The sequence below is a fragment of the Gobio gobio genome (assembly GCF_949357685.1).
Source record: "Gobio gobio genome assembly, chromosome: 17".
NCBI classification, from domain to species: domain Eukaryota; kingdom Metazoa; phylum Chordata; class Actinopteri; order Cypriniformes; family Gobionidae; genus Gobio; species Gobio gobio.
Genome location: NC_137110.1, coordinates 24,464,815 through 24,486,659, shown reverse-complemented (window position 1 = coordinate 24,486,659; position 21,845 = coordinate 24,464,815). Strand labels below are relative to the sequence as shown.

General features: G+C 36.3%; 1 protein-coding gene across 1 annotated transcript in view; it reads left to right on the top strand.

Annotated features, from left to right (window-relative positions):
* kif1aa (kinesin family member 1Aa) overlaps window positions 1-21,845 on the top strand; it is a 92,560-nt gene that overhangs the window by 52,185 nt on the left and 18,530 nt on the right. The window contains exons 15-34 of the mRNA XM_079841142.1: window positions 72-274; window positions 2,171-2,250; window positions 2,356-2,431; window positions 3,811-3,890; window positions 3,990-4,096; window positions 5,456-5,536; window positions 5,842-6,022; window positions 6,108-6,180; window positions 6,270-6,360; window positions 6,459-6,607; window positions 6,711-6,889; window positions 8,661-8,798; window positions 14,961-15,079; window positions 16,207-16,292; window positions 16,526-16,661; window positions 17,220-17,382; window positions 17,484-17,574; window positions 17,654-17,772; window positions 17,886-17,941; window positions 20,563-20,671. Of these exons, the coding sequence (XP_079697268.1) occupies window positions 72-274; window positions 2,171-2,250; window positions 2,356-2,431; window positions 3,811-3,890; window positions 3,990-4,096; window positions 5,456-5,536; window positions 5,842-6,022; window positions 6,108-6,180; window positions 6,270-6,360; window positions 6,459-6,607; window positions 6,711-6,889; window positions 8,661-8,798; window positions 14,961-15,079; window positions 16,207-16,292; window positions 16,526-16,661; window positions 17,220-17,382; window positions 17,484-17,574; window positions 17,654-17,772; window positions 17,886-17,941; window positions 20,563-20,671 (2,317 nt within the window). The remainder of the gene's footprint in view (window positions 1-71; window positions 275-2,170; window positions 2,251-2,355; window positions 2,432-3,810; window positions 3,891-3,989; window positions 4,097-5,455; window positions 5,537-5,841; window positions 6,023-6,107; window positions 6,181-6,269; window positions 6,361-6,458; window positions 6,608-6,710; window positions 6,890-8,660; window positions 8,799-14,960; window positions 15,080-16,206; window positions 16,293-16,525; window positions 16,662-17,219; window positions 17,383-17,483; window positions 17,575-17,653; window positions 17,773-17,885; window positions 17,942-20,562; window positions 20,672-21,845) is intronic.

Sequence of the window (21,845 nt, the reverse complement as noted above, 5' to 3'; positions counted from 1 at the left end):
CACCCCCTGCCACCCCCCCAACCCACCTCCCCCCTCACATCCCCCGCACCTCTCTCCCCCTTCCCCGACAGACATATCCGATTACAAGAACAATAACAATAGTGGCCAAGCTGTCAATCAAAGAGGTGATCTCTCCACAGTGACCAATGCTATGACTGGGATGAGCCCCTCTCCATCTCTCTCCGCCCTGTCCAGCCGGGCTGGTTCCATCAGCAGCCTGCACGACCGCATCATGTTCAGCCCAGGGAGCGAGGAAGCCATTGAGAGACTCAAGGTGACTGCCATAAAGTATACAAGCCTGACAATACTGACTGAAATCCTCCAAATCTAAATCTTACAAATATCTGCCTCCAGATATTAAGGGATCAACTCCAGATTAAAGGGATCCGTTCATAATTGTTTTTATCATATCTTGTGTTACCTACAAAATGTGTTGTTAATATTAACTAAAACTACAACTAATAAAACAGTTTTAATTAATTGAAATGAAGCTTAAATTAATTAAAATATAATAAATATTATATTTAAATATAATAACTTACTCTACTATAATACTATACAACTGACTGTAAAGTAAATATGTTTAGGCTGAAATACAAAAATTACAAAAACTAACACTGTAATAAAAAACAAATAAAAACAAAACAAAACCTAATTAAAATGACAAAAAAGTGCATATTATTTAAACTTAAACTAAAATTAAAATGGGGGAAAAAACACTTCTTATAGCTGTACCTTTTAAAGACCTAATATGTTTTTTTGTGTTGTTTTTTTTTACATTTTCAACTTTCTTTAGTGTGTAATGTTACTGTTTGAGCATGAAAAAGGTCTGCAAAGTTACAAGTCTAGTTTCTGAACTCTCTGAAATGCCTCCATTGTAGTCTTTAGTTTTCTTCTGAGAACACGTACACGCCACAATATTCCTCATTTAAATAATTCCTGCCCAAGGCATACGCAGGAGGTGATGGAAAAAAAGGAGTTGAGGCCTGGTTGAGTTGAATTAGTGTGTTGTCGCCATTTCCTAGAGTTTTTTCCAGCTTGGATCTAGCTTGGTTGTGGTAAGGAGCATGACATTGTTTTTAATACACGGCTGACCAATGACAACACACTGGTCCAACCGTCCAATCAGAACACATTGCGCTTTTCAGAAGGAGGGGTTTCATAGAAACAGGAACTAAACAGAGCATACCATACGATAAAACAATAAAATAAAAAAAAATTCACATATATTTCAAATATACACAAAATGGCCAAAAAATATATTTAAAATGTATTTACATAAATATATTTTCTACCGATATATTTTTTGGCCATTTTTAAAATATATTTTCAAAATATTTAAAAATATAGCATTTAAGTATACATTCACATGTAAACTTTATTTGTCTATAACACATATGAACATTTGAATAAAAATTTGCTTGGAACATACTTTACAATGCTCAAAAAAATTACAATGATACAATATATTACAAAGATTTTATGTTTTTCCCCCTTTTCGAACAGTGAATTATCCCCGTTTAGAATTGACTGTAATCACCAAAGCCTCTTTGGACACATTTGGAAATCTCCTCTTGACTGCCACTGCAAGAGACAAAAATCACAGCTATATTCTAACAGATTTTTTTCTAGTAAATTTTCCTCTCACCAAGTATTGACTTACAGTATATGGCTGCCATGATTGTACCGTCAAGGGCACTTCTCTGCACAACTGTCAGTTTTGCTCTTCCCTCCTACAAAAGACAATACATAAACATTTGAATGTTTGAACATTTGTCTTCCGACTAGTTTTGGAGTTCCTGATATTTGTGTTCACAGGGGAACTAAAACAATTATAGGTATGTTTGATTTTAAACATATAAATACTGACAGACTGGGAAGAGATGTGCGATATGTGAAAAAATTATGTTTTTTGAACATTCGAGCATGAAAACCTATTCTAAGTTCAAAAATCAAGACAAAGCTAGTCTTTTTGGACTAGGGAGGGGGTTTTCAGGTCTTAAAGTTATACCATATTTTCCTGATATGATACCTTTAAAACTAAATATTTTACACCTCATTAACTAAAGCTAAACACTTTGCTGATGTACGTCGCACATTAATAAATCTATAAAACTACTATAAACTTGGTGGCATATTTTGACTTGAATTTGTATGCAATGCCAACTAGGAAACGGAGAAAATCATTGCTGAGCTCAATGAAACGTGGGAAGAGAAGCTTCGCCGTACAGAAGCCATCAGGATGGACAGGTTTGTTATATGAAGCCTTATGTGATTGATTAGTAATTTTACATTAATGTAAATGTTATGCTATTGTCACAAACATACACAATAACTTTGAATCGGTTTCCACAGAGAAGCACTGCTGGCCGAGATGGGTGTGGCCATGCGTGAGGATGGAGGAACGCTTGGAGTCTTTTCACCAAAGAAGGTAAAGTGATTATCAAGGCTGTAGGGAGAAACCGTATGCAGGTGGAGGTGGACCACATGATAAACCTAACATGTTGTGTTCAAATAACTAAATAAGCCTGTGAATGTCTTTACGTTCCCCTTCTGGAAGCCCTCGCAGAGAAAACCTCAGCCCGTGTTTATAGACACTGTTGGGCTGTTCTCTCCCAATGAGGTTGGTTGCCATGGATACTGTGTGGTTGCATCTCGATCCTCTCAGACTGTGTGTGACTCTGTGTGTTCTTTCCCCATCAGAGCTCTTTTAAACGCATCTGTGATCTTTATTTAGGGATCTGTTGCTCATTACTGTCTGATATGAATGCCGATGTGCTGCAATTCCTTCTAGTCTTTATAGTGAACTTTAAAGCAACGGCTGTATGAATGTACAGCAGACTTCAGATCTCAAGCATCAAGGCCTATGATGCTTTTAAAGGCTTTCGTGTCTGGAGTCTTACACTTTTGTGATATCTAAATCGAATCGCATGCATTTTGATGGATATCAAAATTGAAATCTTATTTTCCTCTTTCCACGGTCGTATAAATACATTTTGAAAGTGCTTGCAAGGCAGTGCTACGTTGTACAGCACTTTGGCTGGGGTTTAAACCATTGATTCCAATTAATAAACTATGCATTAAATCATTCAGGCTGAACTAAGTGCAGATGACTCCCTTTGCACTTTTTTTGTAGATCATTTTAGCCTTTTGTACTTCTTTTTGGCCCAAGATTCATACTTTAAGTTTTACAAAGTTTGAAAATCTCCCATTGACTCAGCATTTTCATATTCAGCATTTGAAAATGTAACCATCAGCGATGAGACTATTTAAATATATGTCTGCTGAATTGCAATTCGTCTTCTTTCTTAGATATGCTTGGATACAAATTGTGATTTGACTTTTTTCATATATTAACCATGAAATCAAAATGGGCTATTCCTATATTTTATGAAATATTACAGTGTTTATACTAAATGATTTATCTGTACACATCATTATTTGTGGGCGGGACAATAATCACTCCTCTCCAGCAAACTGTCACAAGACTCATGATTTCCCTCATTTGAGAAGCCATTTCACTCAGATAAATGTCACAATTTATGCCACATTTACACTGTACAGTAAAGGTATTAATTCTTGTACACAGCTGACAGAAAACAAGACGTCTTCTCGTTAAAATGACAACAGTGAAGCGACTTTGATGTGGCATTTAGCATTAACACAGAACCAAAGCCTAGAATCTAAACTTACCTGAAAATTTAAGACTAGTCATTTGCTGCTTTGCAAGTACTGGCATTTCCTTCTGGAAATAAAAAAATAGTTGAGCCTATAAAGTTGATTTTAAGTATGTTTGGGTCCTCATTTCAGACACCCCACCTGGTGAACCTGAATGAAGATCCTTTGATGTCTGAATGTCTCCTATATTATATCAAAGATGGAATTACAAGGTTAGTGCACCCTTTGTCCATCGTGCATATAAATCACACATATATGCTTCTGTTCAGTAGAATTGGCGCTATGGTATCTTGATGTGCTGCTTTGCTCAGGGTGGGGAGAGAAGATGCCAGCAGTAGACAGGACATTGTTTTGAGTGGTCACTTCATCAAAGAGGAACACTGCACTTTCACCAGCACCACTGGACCTATGGGAGAAGGTTTGTTAATGATGCAACTACAAACAAACATACTCGTACATAAGGGGTGTGGGGTGGTGTTTTAAATTGTGGAGGCAAAGTCCTCACGTTTTTTTATGTACATCAAAAGTTAACTTATGTCCCTGTTACACTTAATTTTCCTGGTTAAATAAACATTACATAAAAAGAGAGACCAAATACAGTTCTATTTTGTATCTTTAAGTTATGTTCGTTTTATTAAAATCAAGTTCATCAAGTTTTTACACATTTTTATATTTATTCCAAAATAACAAAGTGAAGTTTTATTAACTAATTTCGGGAGGAGCACATCCAGATAATTAAACCTATCTAAACAATGGAGCACGCCAGATAATGTAACCTAATCAAACCCAAGTGGAGCACGTCCAGATAATTAAAACCTAATTAAACACGAGTGGAGCATACTAAACTAATCAATTCAATCAACAACAGGAGTGTTTATATACAGCTGACTCACCTTCCTTTCGTTGACAGTTTCTTAGCATCCCTCCACCACCCCATCTCCTCACTTTGATTTAATAAAAACGTATTAGACGTCAACACAATCTATAATGCAATACAGTGTAGTTCTAGACTAATCCTTATCACGGGGGGGGGGGGGGGGGGGGGGTACTCTGGGTTCGGGCAAAATTCCGAGCCCGGAGCCCTCCCCCGGACAACACGCCAAATACGCATAATCTTTACTCCATTTAATATAAGATGTAAGTGTGAACTCGTGAAATACAGTAAGAATTTAAACAATATATATTATTTGTGAACTAATGTTCAGCTTTTCTTTTAAATAGTCAACTTATTTTCAGCAATCATCAAGCTTGTACATTTAGGCAACACTGTACACAGACACGACGATGTACCTTTAATTTCCCTAAGCTGTTTGCTCACTAAAAACCCCATAGTCATCATGTTTTCAGGTCATTTTAAGTACTTACTTTTTCATTCGTCTTCCCATTAACGCATCATTATTTTCATTCAGGCCGATCCGTGAATGAGCACGAAAACAGGAGACGGGATTTATCGCATGAACCAATCATATCCAATTATAACCCATCATACCCAATCATAGCACGATGGAGGCATTGCCTCCTCTCATGTGACTTTTCCCCATTAATTTCAATTAGCATAAAATTCAGTGAACGCATTAGAGTATCTGCTCTAAGTCAATGGGGAGAGAGGAGGCGTCAAATTTTTTAATATTTGCTTTGTTTTATTTTTGTAATATCGATTATTTTCTCATCCAGTTTTTTTGAGGAGGCACTGCCTCCCTTGCCTCCTTGGAGGAAACGCCCCTGTTGTACATGTATATGCCAAAGTCCTGATGGCCGTTCTTCCCATTGTTTACAGCTGTCATTCTCGAGCCGTGTGAGGGAGCAGAAACATATGTTAATGGGAAGAGAGTAACAGAGCCTACTGTTCTCAGATCAGGTTTGTTTTTACTTTTTTCCCTCACCTGCTACAATACTGTTCTAAGCATTATGGTTTGGTTCCTATTATTTATTTGTTTGAATAAATGCTTGTATTGATTTAAGATTTTATTTATTTGATTTATTCATTTATGTTATATACATTTTATTATATTATTTATTAATGAGTGTATTTATTTACAATGTATATTTAAACGTTTATTTATGATTCAAAATATTATTTCAAAAATAATTATTTTATCCACATCTAAACAGTCATTTTTTTAAACATTTCTTTGTATTTACTATCTCATTCAACTTTTGTAGGGAACCGAATCATTTTGGGCAAGAGCCATGTGTTCCGGTTCAACCATCCAGAGCAGGCTCGTCAGGAGCGTGAGCGGACCCCCTGCTCTGAGACCCCAATGGAGCCTGTAGACTGGGCCTTTGCTCAGAGAGAACTTCTGGATAAACAGGGCATTGATATGAAACAGGAAATGGATCAAAGGTAAATGTAGTGTGGAGGAAATTCAAGAACAAGTTCAAGATGTGACATTTGTGTTGTTAGACTCGTCTGCTCTTTGTTTGTATAGATTGCAGGAACTTGAGGATCAGTATCGCAAGGAGAGAGAAGAGGCCAACAATCTATTGGAGCAACAGAGATTAGTGAGTGACATAAAGAGCTAATACAACTTGTTTCCTTTACTCAAAACAAACCTTTTTAGTTATGATATTTCACTGTATGTCTTTTACAGGACTATGAGAGCAGGCTAGAAGCACTGCAGAAGCAGGTAGATCGTTGTTACCCTGATGTAGCAGAGGAAGATGAAGAACCTGAGGAGGAAGGTGACTAGATTGTGATGGAAAAAAGTGAACAGCTTGAACTAATCAAAATGACCCAATTAAACACTGAGCATCTTGTATTCAATCTATTTTACCCATAGTGCAATGGACTGAGAGGGAGACAGAACTAGCATTGTGGGCTTTCCGTAAATGGAGATGTTATCAATTCACATCTCTGAGAGACATGCTTTGGGGCAATGCCATCTTCCTCAAGGAGGCCAATGCCATTAGCGTCGAGCTAAAGAAGAAGGTGAAAGCTTTGGAAATACACTACCGGATTGAACTGCATTCCCTCTGCTAAACCTATAAAATCTGACAACTTCATAACTGATTAAGCCTCATGTCGCTTACAGGTTCAGTTTCAGTTCGTGTTATTGACGGATACACTTTACTCTCCACTCCCGCCTGATCTGTTACCACCTGAGGCAGCTAAAGACAGGGAGAAGAGCCCGTTCCCTCGCACCATTGTGGCTGTAGAAGTCCAAGATCAGAAAAATGGAGCCACACATTACTGGACCCTGGAGAAGCTTAGGTAATTTTTGCATATTCATAATTCTTCAACAATGGAAATGGCCCTGTGAGAATAGTCTTCTTTAAAGCAGACTTTTTACTCTCTCACCAATTTGTTTAATTTGTACTGTCAATATCCAACAGTGGACATACAGTGGTCATTTCCACAACATCTAAAATTTCTGTTCTTTTCACACTATATGGACAAAAGTATTGGGACAAACCTCTTAATTATTGAATTCAGGTTTTTCTATTAGATCCATTGCCACAGGGGTATAAAATCAAGCACCTAGCCATGCAGTCTGCATTTACAAAAAGTGTTGTTCTGAAGAGCTCAGTGAAAGAGCCACCTTTACAATCGGTCAGTTTGTAAAATTTCATCCCTGCTAGGAAAACAGAACATTTTAGGAACAGCAGCCATGAGGTAGAAGACCATGTAAAACAGGGGTCTCCAAACTCGGTCCTGGAGGGCCGCTGTCCTACACAGTTTAGCTCCAACCCCAAATAAACACACCTGAACCAACTAATCGGTGTCTTACAAGGCCCTAGTTAGACACTGATTAGCTGGTTCAGGTGTGTTTAATTGGGGTTGGAGCTAAACTCTGCAGGACAGCAGCCCTCCAGGACCGAGTTTGGAGACCCTTGATGTAAAGTCACAGAGCGGGGTCATCTAGAGCTGAGGCACATGGTACATAAAAGTCGCCAATGATAACTTCCATTGGGATTAATATCAGAACAAAAACTGTGTGGCGGGAGCTTCGTGGAATGGGTTTCTTCACGTATGTCTCGTCTTTCATCAGTGTGCTCTTTACTGAAACTTTTGACTCCTTGGAAAATACTACATTTAAATACAATTTTATTAAGAATATAGTTATTTGTCATGGTGGACATGATGCAACAACTGAGAAACCTTCATAATTTGTGTTTTTATAAAATTGTATTAAGTACATTCACTAGGGGTGTGATGAGATCTCGTGACTCCCTGAGGCATGCGAAAATCTCCCAATATGAAAACTATCTTAGGCTGGGCTGTGTAGTTAACCATATCTTTGCTCAGTATCATGCTTGAAGAAAAATTCGGTCTGTCACTTTGAATATTGAGATAGTACTTGATTATGGTTGCACTTAATGTTTGCACTTAATAGCTATGGTCAATTTGTGGAAAGGAGTTCAGTTAGGAGGTCAAAAGTTGTAGAAGCTCATAAATCAGTTTGTGGCAAAACCTTTTACAGTGCTTGAGGATCGTTGTCTTTTACTGCATATGATAATTCATATTTAGAAATTAGAACTGAAATGACATTCATTATAAGTTGATTAGTTAAAACATTTCAAAATGCACCGGAAGACTATTTTTCTAGTCATGTATTTCATCATTGAGGATTTCTTAAAAATACTATGTAAAAATCTTGTCTCGTTCTTGTGAACCCAATCTTGTGTCTCGTCTCGTGAGCTAACACCCCTAGTTCTTGTTACACCCCTAATATTCACACAATAATTACTGAAATACTTTGGTTATTTCATGTTGTGTTTACATTTGAATAGTTTTACAATTATAATAATTAACATTTTCAACATGGAATCTCATATTTTAGGGTTAAAAGTCTAGGAAAAGGGTAAAACAATACAATTTACACATAAAAATTATTTGAAAAGTAGCAAAAATAAATAAAGGCATGTTGTTTCAGGATAACAAAAAGAAAATCTGTTACTTGCAATAAAAGGCAAGAAACCCAGCTATACTGAGTCACCTTCACATTTACATTATAAATGATGTATAATGTCGCCCCCTGCAGGCAGAGGTTGGATCTGATGAGGGAGATGTATGATCGTGCTGCTGAGGTGCCCAGCAATGCTCTTGAAGACTGCGACAGTGTGCTGACTGGAGGCGATCCGTTCTACGACCGGTTTCCCTGGTTCCGTCTGGTTGGAAGGTGAGTTTTAAGGTTACCTCAGAGCATGGCTAGACAGATCTGCTAGTGTTCAGTACAGAATGCCTTTGCTCTCTCTGACTACCATCAGATAAAGGCCACATTATCAACAACATTCCTGTCAGATTATTCTCATCAAAGAATGGCCCATTGAAAGTTAATTTATTTATTTTATGCAGAACAGTGAACTACTTGTAATAGTTTAGTATATTGCAGGGCAAAACAATTGCTGGAAAGAGAAAATGTAATAAAACTGTGGTTAAAAGCTGATCTCAACAGGATATATGTCATATTGCTTATTCCTCTGAGGAATAAGTCCAGAATTATTGCCCACACACTTTTTAAGAGTGCAAGATTTTTGATGCTGCTTTATTCAGAAGAGCATGAAATTGATTTTCCAAGCACTTCCAAATTAGGTCACACGCTTCCCCTCGCCCTGTCTACTTCTGAGCGGTATGACTTACTCTTAATCTTGCCTTTACTAGATCTTAAAAGATCACACTAAAATCAAAATTATGTCATAATTTACTCACTCTCATGTTGTTCTAAACCCATCTTACCTTCTTTCTTCTGTGGAACATGGAAGGAGAGATGTTTAAAATATATACTGGTAGCTCTTTTCCACACAATTACAATAAGTAACAACTGTATCGGTTGAGGTTTTGCTACTGTACTTCAGAAGACTTGGAATTTATGGTGCTTGTCAGTCCCCATCTGATATTTTTCCACAAAAAAAATTGTGTTTCAAAAAAAGCAAACCGGTTTGGAACTACATGATGTTGACTATGTTATGACAGAATTTGTGAACTGTCTATAAAATGTACATTACCATTCAAATGTTTGGGGTTGGTATGATTTTTTTAAATAAAATAATTAAAAAATTAAAAAAGCCTCTTATGCTCACCATATTGTGAAATATTCTCACAATGTAAAATAAATGTTTTCTATTCTAAAATTTAATTTATTCATGTGATGTCAAAGCCGAATTTTCAGTAGCAATTATTCCAGTCTTCAGTGTCACATGATCCTTCAGAATCATTCTAATATGCTGATGTGGTACCCAAGAAACATTTCAAATTATTAACAATGTTAAAAACAGTTATGCTGCTTAATATTTTTGTGGTAATTGTGATAATGTTTTTCAGGATTTAATAGAAAGTTCATAAGAACAGTATTTGAAATCGAAATATTTTGTAATATTATCAATGTCTTTACTATTCTGATCAATTCGCAGAATAAAATGTATTAATTTTTCAACAAAAAAATCTTTACTGACCCCAAACTTTTGAAAGGTAGTGTAATATTGGACACTCTTAACAGAATCCTGTTACAGAGGCTGCTGTTCATATGCTTTTTAGGTTCTCTATGTCTTGTGTGTTCATTACCCAGCTATTAAGTGAAGCTGGCCTATTAAAAGTCTTTACTTACCCACTTGCGAGCAGAAACAATTAAATAGTAAGATGGCCCCTCATACTAACTGGGCTCCCGTGTCTTTGGCTACACCAGAAACTCCCTTTTCTCCACATGCCTTAGTGAGCAAGCAAGCGACCCTAACTCCTCCCCCACCCCCTCTGAGCCCACATCAATCTCTGAACTCACTGAGCTGGTCCTGTCATGGGTGGACAAGAAGGTGGGGACAGAGTTGGATGACTTGGACGATGATTTCTTATTGGATGACCCATGCTCGGATTTTGAGGAGGAGGGGGAGGATGATGATGATGATGATGATGAGGGAGAGCTCTGCAGAAGCTCCGTCAAGACTGAGGACCCGTTTTACGATCGCTCGCCAATTTTCAGTGTATTGGGAAGGTTGGTGAGGTTTCAGGAGTATGCTGGGAAAGGAAACTAGCTCTTTCACACTGAGACTGGGTTGTTGACCAACACTGACTTTTAAACATTATATGTGCACACAGCACTCACACAAACACACACACACACACACATGTATGTGTGTGTGTGTGTGTGTGTTTGTGTGAGTGCTGTGTGCACATATAATGTTAACTATGTATATTTGAATACACACACATATGTATATATTTAAGAAATATTTGCTTGTATATGCTGTATATATATATATATTTATATATATTTTCTATTATATATATATATATATATATATATATATATATATATATATATATATATATATATATATATATATATATATATATATATATATATATATATATATATATATATATATATAAATATAAATTATTTTCTTAAATATATACATTCATGTGTGTGTATTTATATAGACATAATTATACTCTGTACACCCACATATATTATGTAAAGACAAACTTATTTTGGATGCGATTAATCACGATTAATCATTCGACAGCACTAATATATAGAAAGTATATTTACATGATATGACTACACTCATATTTATAGACAAACAAATACCTGAAAAAATGACAGACAAATGCTGGATGATAATGTATACACACAATGAGATACACACGATGAGGTTGTTTGAGTTTATTTTCATTTTGTTTTTGTTGGTGTCATCCACTGTAGTTTATAAAACATTTAATGTATAATAGCTGGGAGTCTGTGTGCACTCTTCTGAGTGGGCTTTGAAATGAGAAATACAAAAGTAGACACAGGTTGATGAACTACAGTGCAAGTATATAGCTATTAAATAAATGGACATGGGAGAATTATTGAGTTTTATTTTCCACTTTATATTGAGATCTCTGACTGTTAAATGCTGATTTTGGTGTTTTGGTCAATGACGTGATGGATATCAGGACCACCCTGACATTTTAGTTAAGTTAAAATGTCAGTTTTTAGTTTTAAGTACTGTACATGAAAAAATAAAATAAAATAATATAAATTAAAAATATTTTCTAAAATTAAAAGTAGTTTGGTACAATACACTATTGTTAGTTAAAAAAAAAATAATTCCAACAAATTAAAGTCATGTGGTGTGACCAAGATACAGAAATAAAACAGGAAATGATATCATAGAGAGGACTCCTGCAGACCCTCATGACCGTGTGTCAAAAAGTCTCCTAAAATATAAGGTAATTGGACTTATGACAAGGTAAGGTTAGTTCCGGTTGTAAATCTTATGCAATGTGTCTCCCCTCAAACAATATTTATGAATGAATAATTTGTGATGTTTGTCCAAAAATAATTTTTACCTCAAAAATATTTTAAAATAACGATTAAGGTGTTTACACTCACATGTATTCAAGGTGTAAGGAAATCTTTTATTATTTTATTACTTTTTATTTGATGATTACTCCACATGACATTTTTCAAAACCATATGAAAACAACATAATTACATAATCTTCTTCCCGAGAGGACGGTTTTCCTTTTCCTTATCTTGGCCACTCTTATTTGTCAGTAGCTTATAGCTATGTTTCCATACAAAGATACAAATTATATCACATAATATCACATATACATTAGCCAATAAAGCACAGTTGTCTTCCTATGTGTTCAAGAGAACATAATCTTATGGAAAATTGGCATAAAATATATGTAATAAAATTGGAAATTGCTGCAAATGGGGAAGCTACTGTGGCTTTTTGGCTTTTTTCTTGTAGATCATAAGTTTTAGTCCATTTTTCCAATCACATCCTCTTTTGAGGCAAAGTTTTTTTATTTACATCAAGGGATTTATTTGGTAAATGTGTTTCCATTGTAGTAAATGCTCAAGTCTTCTATTCAGATAACAAAAATATCCTCCTCAATTGAGTGCATTAATTTTTTTATGTGCATTTTTAGAATGTATGCCCATATTGGCGTTTTTAATACAATATCCCAGAATTCACATAAAAATAGGTGGATGGAAACATAGCTAATAACACTTCTGGTAAATCTGTTTGTGACCTTGTTGATATCTCTTGAGGAGACTTGAGATTACAAGGGTCACTTGATCAAGAGAAAAAGCAAGTCTCGACTTGATTTCCATCTCACTGCTATAAGAGAAACCTCTAAGAGATCTCTTCCGATTTGTCTTCCCCTGTGGGAAGGATTCCTGGACTTTAGTCAGCATGTCTGGACTTTACCCTGTCTTCTCCCATTATCATACATTTGACTTTCATCTGATCGCTGCAGACACACACCTTGAGCTTCTGGGTCTCATTTGGACCTAATGATGGTGATAATTGAAATCAGAATTGGCTGGCTGTCAGCAGCACCACCCAGCACAGCTATGGCTCTTGTGTCACGCCAAGGTCTGTGTCCCAGCTTTACATGCACTGCATCACTTCTTCAAAGGGGTCCGTCAGCTTTGAAGTGCTATCTCCAAACATTCATATTAGCTGTTTGTTTTGTGTACCGCAGAAACAAACAAGACCAGATTTCTGTTACATGGCATGAATGTCTGATGATTAAGAAAAAGCTATTCATGTAATGACTAATTGGTTCCCGTAATACAGCAGTTTGGTTACTCGGGGTGTTCACATATCTCAAGATGAAAGAGCTGGTTTCTAGCACAGCTGTCTCTCTTCTGGGCATGTGAGATCATATGCCGTATTTCGACCTTTTTTGTGAGATTTTACATGGAAACCTTTGATGAATCGGCTCGCTCTTTTAAGTTGCGCTTGTGCAATGCACTGCACATCAGTGACAGTATGGCCGCTTTTTTGTGTCTTATTTATCTTTATTTTTTTGGTATTTGCTAATGGCATTGTCTGTTCACGTTCACAGTGTCCAGCACTGTCACATTTTGTCACCGCTTCCACCTTTTTTTGTCATAAGCATGCTTTTTTTGTACCTCACCAAAACCCTTTTTTTTTGTTCAGCACTAACGTTATCATTCAGTGTCTACCCATGGAAGATGGGCAATGTAGCCCTTGATGTCATGTGGATGGAAAACTGTATATTATATGAATCTCAAGATTTTGGAACATATAAACAGTCCTATTTCTGGTTCTGATCATGGTTGTATAGCTTATCCAAATATCCCACAATCATTTGCATTAAAATATATTGAGTCACTTAATGTAATATATTCACTCAAACACAAACTGTCCTTTTATATAGTCTGTACATTAGTTAAAATGTTTTATATAATAATATCCGTATAACAGTAATTAACATGAATTTTCAGAATGTTTTGTTCCAAAACGTTTTGTGTGATTCAATGGAAGAAATGTTCAAATGTTACAAATGTGCTTATTTGTTTAGTGACCTACAGTAGAAATAGTGTGGAATCTTGAGTATTTAGTTTTCTTTTCTATTTTTATCATCACTACCATTCAAATGTTTGGGGTCGGTAAAATATTTTAATGAGTTCTCTTATGCTCACCAAGGCTGTTTATTTTATCAGAATTTTCAGCATCATTACTCCCGTCTTCATTGGCACATGCAGGGGCGGGTCTAGACAATTTTTTTGTGGGGGGGGCCAGGCTGGGGCACAGACTCAGAGAGGGGTGGCACATTTAAATACATGTAAACAGTGAACCAGTATAAATAGACCTACATTGGAGGTAATAATACTGTATATTATTGATAACAAAACATATTATTCTGCATAGAAAGGGTTTATTGGGGGAGTCATTTGGGGCCCGTGCCACCCCCGGCCAACCCTCTGGCCCCGCCCCTGGTCACATGATCCTTCAGAAAATATTCAAAAATGTTGATTTGGTGCTCAAGAAATATTTCTTATTATCAATATTGAAAACTGTTTTGCTGCTTAATGCTTTTGTGGTTACATTTTTTTCAGGATTCTTTGATGAATAGAATGTTTGAAGGAACAGACTTTATTTGAAATAGACATCAGTTGTAACATTCACTTTTGAAATTTTAAAGCGTCCTTGCTCAATAAAAGTATTATTATTATTTAAATCTCTCTGGCTCCAAAGTTTTTGAATGGTAGAATATATAACATTTTTCAAAATCCTTGAATTATAGTTATAGTTTTACCTGGAAAAAAAAATCAGATTTTTATTTCTATATATTTTGTTAGGGTTTATCTTCACTTCAGTCCCATGCCCCTTAAACTCACCCAAAATCTAAAATCTATAAAGAGTTACAAATACTCACACCTTCCTGTTTTATATCATGTATCCTGTAAGAAATTATCCTGTCCAGGGCCACGGCAGTGCCTGCTTTTGTGTATATGTTGATCAATGTTTTGTTTGTCCTGTTTGCTGTACAGTTGATACCTTGGACACATATTTTCTTTTCTTCTCTCCTCTAGGGGATTTGTGTATTTGAGTAATCTGCTCTATCCTGTGCCCCTGGTACATCGGGTTGCCATTGTCAATGAGAAGGGAGAGGTCAAAGGTTTCCTCAGAGTAGCTGTACAAGCAATATCAGGTAAGATTAGGACTGCAGGTGTCCTGCAGAACCTACTGGTGAGTGGAGTGGCACTTAATGTCCATGTATAATTTCTTTGTCTAGATAAAGATATTTATGGATGGTAATAATATGGATTCACCGGTATTAAATTCTGTCTCATATCAATAAGACGTGTAGAATTTAAGATGTAAGATATTAACGTATTGTTCCTATTTTTCCTATTTTAATTTTGGTATTGAAAGTATGGTAAATATTGGTAAAATCTACAAACGATCACATTTAAAAAATAAACACTTTTTGGCATACATAAAAATAACCTGTATCACATCTGAATTATATAACAATTAGGTTATCCATCTCATAGTGAAAACCATGTAGCCTACCAAAATTTAATTAACAGTAGAAGTGAAATCTGGGTAGCATACTTTTTAAAATCACATACGAGGGAGATTTGTTCCTGTCAGTGAGGCATGCAAAAATGACAGTCACACGGCTCTTAGACGGTTACATTTTCATTGACTGTTAGCGACAGACCATATTTCTTGGCACACTCGTTTTACGCGTATTTGGCGCCACCTATTGTTGTATTATTGACGTAAAAGTCTAGACCCTGAATATAAGACAAACCTGTTTTTTCAGATGTATTTCTAAAAACTAAAATCTTATATTCTTATATTTCGTACAATACAGTATTTAAGATATTTTATAAGTATATTATCGTGTTATGGTTGATAACAGATAAATGGCTGATATTAAAATTCTATACTGTTTTGTCTAATATATATATATATAAATTAGACATCACAACATACATCAATCAAAATAGCTGTTCTTTATGAGATTTGCTGAAGATTACATTTAAATATAAATTTTGTTTTAAAGATTAACGACTAATAAGTGAGTTTGATGATGGTAAATGTAATCTAAACATTAAAATATGGAAAATGGACATGCACAATTTAATATACAATAAATGAAAAAGTTCTCTGATATCGGTTGAGGACCGATACATATATATAAGGAAACATGAAAAAGTTTTTGGGGTTAGAGGGTGTATTTAGACCTGAGGGATTGTATATAAAAAGGGCAAGCTGTGTGTGACTTCTTGAGGAAGTGATGTGAAGGTGCTCTGGTTTTTCCTCCAGCTGATGAAGAGGCACCAGACTATGGCTCTGGTGTCCGACAGTCAGGCACTGCCAAGATTTCTTTTGAGGACCAACAGTTTGAGAAGGTATTGACATCAAAACATTTGTAATGGCTGGAAATACTCCTTGTGAGTGGGATCTCAATTTTCACAATTCTTAAATGTATTAAAAAAGCAAGAAGACTTTTGGTAATGCCATGGAAAAATCCCATAGATTAATTGCTCAAAAGTGTGAGAACCATGACATATACTTGCTGACCAGCTATGTTGATTTGTCAACATGGATATTCATATGACTGTTTCTCTTTCCTGTTGAGCAGTTCCAGTCAGAGTCCTGTACTTCTGGTCTTTCCCATGCTGGCGTTTCTCAGGAAGAGCTGCGAATTGTGGAGGGTGAGGGCCAGAACGCAGAAATGGGACTCTCAGCAGATGAGGTCAACAATAATACCTGTCCAGGTAAGAAATATGGAATATTCAGGACATCTTGAAAGAAAATGTAATTTTTTTTCTAAATTTACTATTTAAAAACATGTAGACTTCAGTTTGGGGTTGGTACGATTTGTTTTTACGTATTTGAGTCTTTAAAGCCCACCAAGGCTGCATTTATTTGATTTAAAATACAGTAAAAACAGTCCTTGTTCAATAAAATTACAATTTAAAATACTTGCTTTCTTTTTGAATATATTAAATATGCTCAAGTTTCTTATCAGTTGAAAACAGTTGTGCTGCTTAATATTTTTGTAGAAACCATGATATTTTTTTTGTTGACAGAACAGCATTTATTTTAAATATACATCTTTTGTAACATTATAAATGTCTTTACTGCCACATTCGATCAATTCAATGCATACTTGCTGAATAAAAGTATTTATTTATTTTTTATTTTTTTTTAAAGCTATGAGTGACCTACGAGTTTGTGTCTGACGTCTGAATCTGTATGTCAGCTTCAGCTGTCCCATAGAGTTTTCTTTCTTTTTTTTGAGTTGACATCTTTTCTTCATGTGCTCTTTATAGCTAACCCAGAAGAGTTGGACAGCCCTGTCAAAACAGGTCTTGATGGTATACTGGACGGCGCTCTGGATCACTTGAGGATTGGAGAAGTCTTCACATTCAGAGTTACTGTGCTGCAAGCGTCAAGCATATCCGCAGAGTACGCAGACATATTCTGCCAGTTCAAGTGAGTGCCTCTCATCAGTTCTGAAGTCTGTTTCTTTCCACTAGTGGACGTTTGTCATTGTTCTGTATCTAATTTACTTTCGTTAAACTCCTCGTTTGTAGTTTTATTCACAGGCACGATGAAGCGTTTTCCACAGAGCCGTTGAAGAACACTGGACGTGGTCCACCACTTGGCTTCTATCATGTGCAGAATGTAAGCTTTGCGCTATAGCACCACGTCACACTGTTTTTATTAGGCTGAGGGTAAAACACTTGTTTCCTCAATTTTCCAGATTGCCGTGGAAGTGACTAAGTCCTTTATAGAGTACATAAAGACTCAGCCGATTGTGTTTGAAGTCTTTGGACATTACCAGAAGCAGCCTTTCCCTCCGCTCTGCAAGGATCTCATTAGGTAGGTCCTGGCAATATTTATTATTTCCAAATGAGATTAATAAATGCTACAAACGTCTGAATTCACCCATCAAAGTTATACTGAAATAACAGCCAGATCTTGTTTTTTTTCAGTCCGTTGCGCCCATGTAGACGGCAGTTCCCGAGAGTCATGCCTCTTTCCAAACCAGGTGAGAGCAATGGATATTTTTTATGACCATTAACATTGAAGCCCCCTTTTGCCCCATAGGCCACTGCATGTTTTGTAAAAAATAAAGCAATTGCGGTTGATTTTTAATGCTTCCTGCCAAATCACGTTGAGTCTGAATCTGTTTAGCACATATCCTCCGTCCATTGTGTTGCCTTTTTTATGTTGCTTTTTTATGTTTTGGGTCCATGTGCCCATGTCACAGTTTTTATGTTGTTGGTGGTGGGTGTAGCCGCAGATAACGACACCCCTCCTGATCGAGAGAAGAACATGGAGCTGATTCGCTACCTGTTGCCAGAGGTCTTCAATGGATCTCTGGTGGACTCGCTGTCAAGCCACGCCCTCAATGCAGCAGGCGTGGCTGTTTCCTACCTCCTTGAGGGGGAGGAGCAAGCCAGACTGCCGGCCCCACCCTTGTCTATCTGTTCAGTAATAAAAGCACAGAAGCCGGGTCTGTAATGGTTCTGAGTGCCTAAGGCCAAAGAATGTCCCTGAAACCGAACCTCTAGTCAGTCTAATGCAATGTTATATAATATAATACACATTTTTAATTATATTTTTTAAATTAATTTTAAAAATGTGTGATATTTGGACATAGTGTCCACTTATTTCCCCCAATCCTATGGGAGTCACACAAAATCTCTGCATTGACGGACTGAAGGACGCTTTGTTCCAGGGACTGCGTTTCGGCCTGTTAATACTGTGTGTGGGTGTATGTCTTTTCTCTCCCTCAGCCTCTCCATACAAACCTCATCAGGCAGATGGACAATTTTGTTCTTTCTCTCTGACATCATTCTCCAGAAATAAATTGATGAATAGACTGTATAACTGCATGAGTGAAACTGGTTGTTCTGTCACTTGAAACTGAGTTTGATGATGCAGTGGTCTCTAAACATTTGCAGGATATTAGTTTTGGATTATTATTATTATTATTGGGTAATCAGTTGTTAGTTTTTATTAGATATCTTGTCTATTTGTGTCATATTCATTGGTTTGTCTTAAAGAAAGAGAACAATTTAAATAAGTGTTTAAAATCAATATTTATATTAATAGTTAAAGCTGCACTATGTAACTTCTCCGTCCACTAGAGGTCGCCTATTCAAAATGAAGGCGTAGTTTGATGACGCCATGTTTAAGCGCAGAATCTAGGGATATATGGTCTTCACCTCACAGTTGATGGAACAGAATCGGGATAGGACTCGGGCAGAAATCATGTTCATGGATGCAATTATTAACGTTACTGTAGTATGAAGCAGAGCAGGCCCGAGTGTTGTGGGAGCTGAGCAAGGCTGCTGGAGCGATTGTTAATAAGAAGAGCGGAACACACACCTCGCGAGTTTCACTTCCGCTTTTCCGGTCATGAGTTTGAGGTAACGCAGCTCTGTTTATCATATTAGATACATCTGAGTGTGTTGAAAATGATTTTATGCCGTTACTCTGTGCATTCTCACGGCGGCTGCTATGACACTTGTTGCACACTGCAGTGAGAGTAAAGCGTTTCTGCAAAATAAAACCGGAAACCGAGGGTAATGCAGATATGACGCAATTGACAGGCGACTTCCTCACACGTCCCGGTTCCTTGGTTAAAATAGCAATTTTTTCATGATTTACAAATAGTTGGAAACATTTGGGATATTGTAAGTACTCAACCGAACAAAATATATAACACTGGCCTAGTGGTTTTTTGATATTTTACTGAAATTTTTTTTTACATAGTGTGAGTTTAAGGAGTAGTTCCCTTTAAAATGAAAATTGTCATCCTTCACTTAGTCTGATTTCATTCTAAATCTACACGGCTAGCTTTTTTTCTGTTGAACACAAAAGGTGAATTTTTGAGCAATTGTTTTTGTATATACAGTAATGTTAGCAAATGAGTAAAAGCAAAACAACTCCAAAAAAAGCAGCACACAGTGAATGTCTTCTGAAGCCACGCGATATATTGATCTTCTCCATGTAAGCGCATGAGAGAAGTAGAGAACTATGCTTCCGTTCAACGTGTTTTGTATCTTTTCAATAAATCAGTTGATTTAGTTATGAATCAAACGGATCCAATTCTCTAGTTCAACTCACTGAGTCAATATACTGCTATCGTATGAATTCAGACTTGTATGAATCACTTTTTTGAGAGTGGTGCTTTTTTTGTTGTCATTTTAGTGCTTGATACTCGTTAACTTACATTACATTGAAATAAGTGGCCAGAATAAAGAAAAATATCCTTTTGTGTTCCACAGAAGAAAGAAAGTCATACAGGGTTGGAACAACATGGGGGTGAGAAAATAATGCGAGAATTTTCCTTTTGAAGTTAATTATTCCTTTATTAATTCTGCTTGGCATGTGCAGATGTTCAGGGATCACTGTTATTCACTTGACTTTATTCATCTTAACAGCAGTGTGCCTTTACATCGGACCCCTGATCTCCCACTCCTGGTCCTCTCTAACTATGCTCTATTCCTCCTCTTATACTGTGATCATATCTTCCTCTCTCCTGTAAAACTCTAGTGTCCCTCTCATCTGCCATTTAATTATTTTATCCTTTTGTCTATGATTAACTCAGTATTGATTTGACTCTCTTTGTCGTTCTTTCTTTCTCTATTTTCTGCATAGTACCTGCCACCAAACTGACAGCTCTCACACGACCCACAGCAGGACCGTGCCACTGTAAATACGACCTGATGGTCTTCTTTGAAATCTGTGAGCTAGAGGCCAATGGAGAGTAAGTGTCTTGTCTAACCATTGACCTTTTCCCTTTAAATAGCCTTTAACAGATTCAGTCCGAGCAGAATAGATTGTAAAATCGATTACTGTCTTCAGTGTGGCCTGTAAAATCAATGAGATCCAGTGTATCCGTATAAAATGTTTTAATTGATTTTTAGATCATGATGTAAAGGAAATCATACCTGCTATCATTCATACAATTGCTTTACAATTTGCTCTCAGTACCATCAGGAATCATTTTAGACACTTTGCAATTCTTCCCACAGGACATTTTAAACACTATACATATAGCTGTATGTACAGTTTGGGGTCCGTAATTTACGTTTTTGCAAATTAATGAATACGTTTATTCAGCAAGGATGCATTAAATTGATTAAAAGTGACAATAAAGACAATATTTTATATATAAGTGACAAAAAATTATATTCCAAAAAATGCTGTTGTTTTGAAATTTCTATTCATCAAACAATCCTGTATCTTCAAATGTATTATAGATGTTTTCAGAAAAATATGAAATGACACAATGTTTTTAACATTGCTGACAATAATAAGAAATGTTTCTTGAGCAATACATCAGCATATTATAATGATTCCTGAAGAATGATGTGACACTGAAGACTGAAGTAATGATACTGAAAATTCAGCTTTGTCATCACAGGAATAAATTGCATTTTTAAATATATCAAAATAGAAAACATTTATTTGAAATTGTTATTATATTTTACAATAATATAATATTAATACTATTGCTGTTTTTACTGTATTTGATCATTATATTATTAAATAAATGCAGCCTTGGTGCATAAAAATCTTAAAGACACCAACCTTTTGGTAGTGTAGGTTTAATTTATACTGACACCATACTCTCATCTTTCCCACATTGTTTTAAATATGTGCATTATGTATACTCTTACAGTACACCGATCATGCATAACATTATGACAGGTGAAGTGAATAACACTGATTATCTCTTCATCATGGCACCTGTTAGTGGGTGGGATATGTTAGGCAGCAACTGACATTTAGCCCTCAAAGTTGATGTGTTAGAAGCAGGAAAAATGGGCAAGCGTAAGGATTTGAGAGAGTTTGACAAGGGCCAAATTGTGATGGATAGATGACTGGGTCAAAGGGTCTCCAAAACTGCAGCTCTTGTGGGGTGTTCCTGGTCTGCA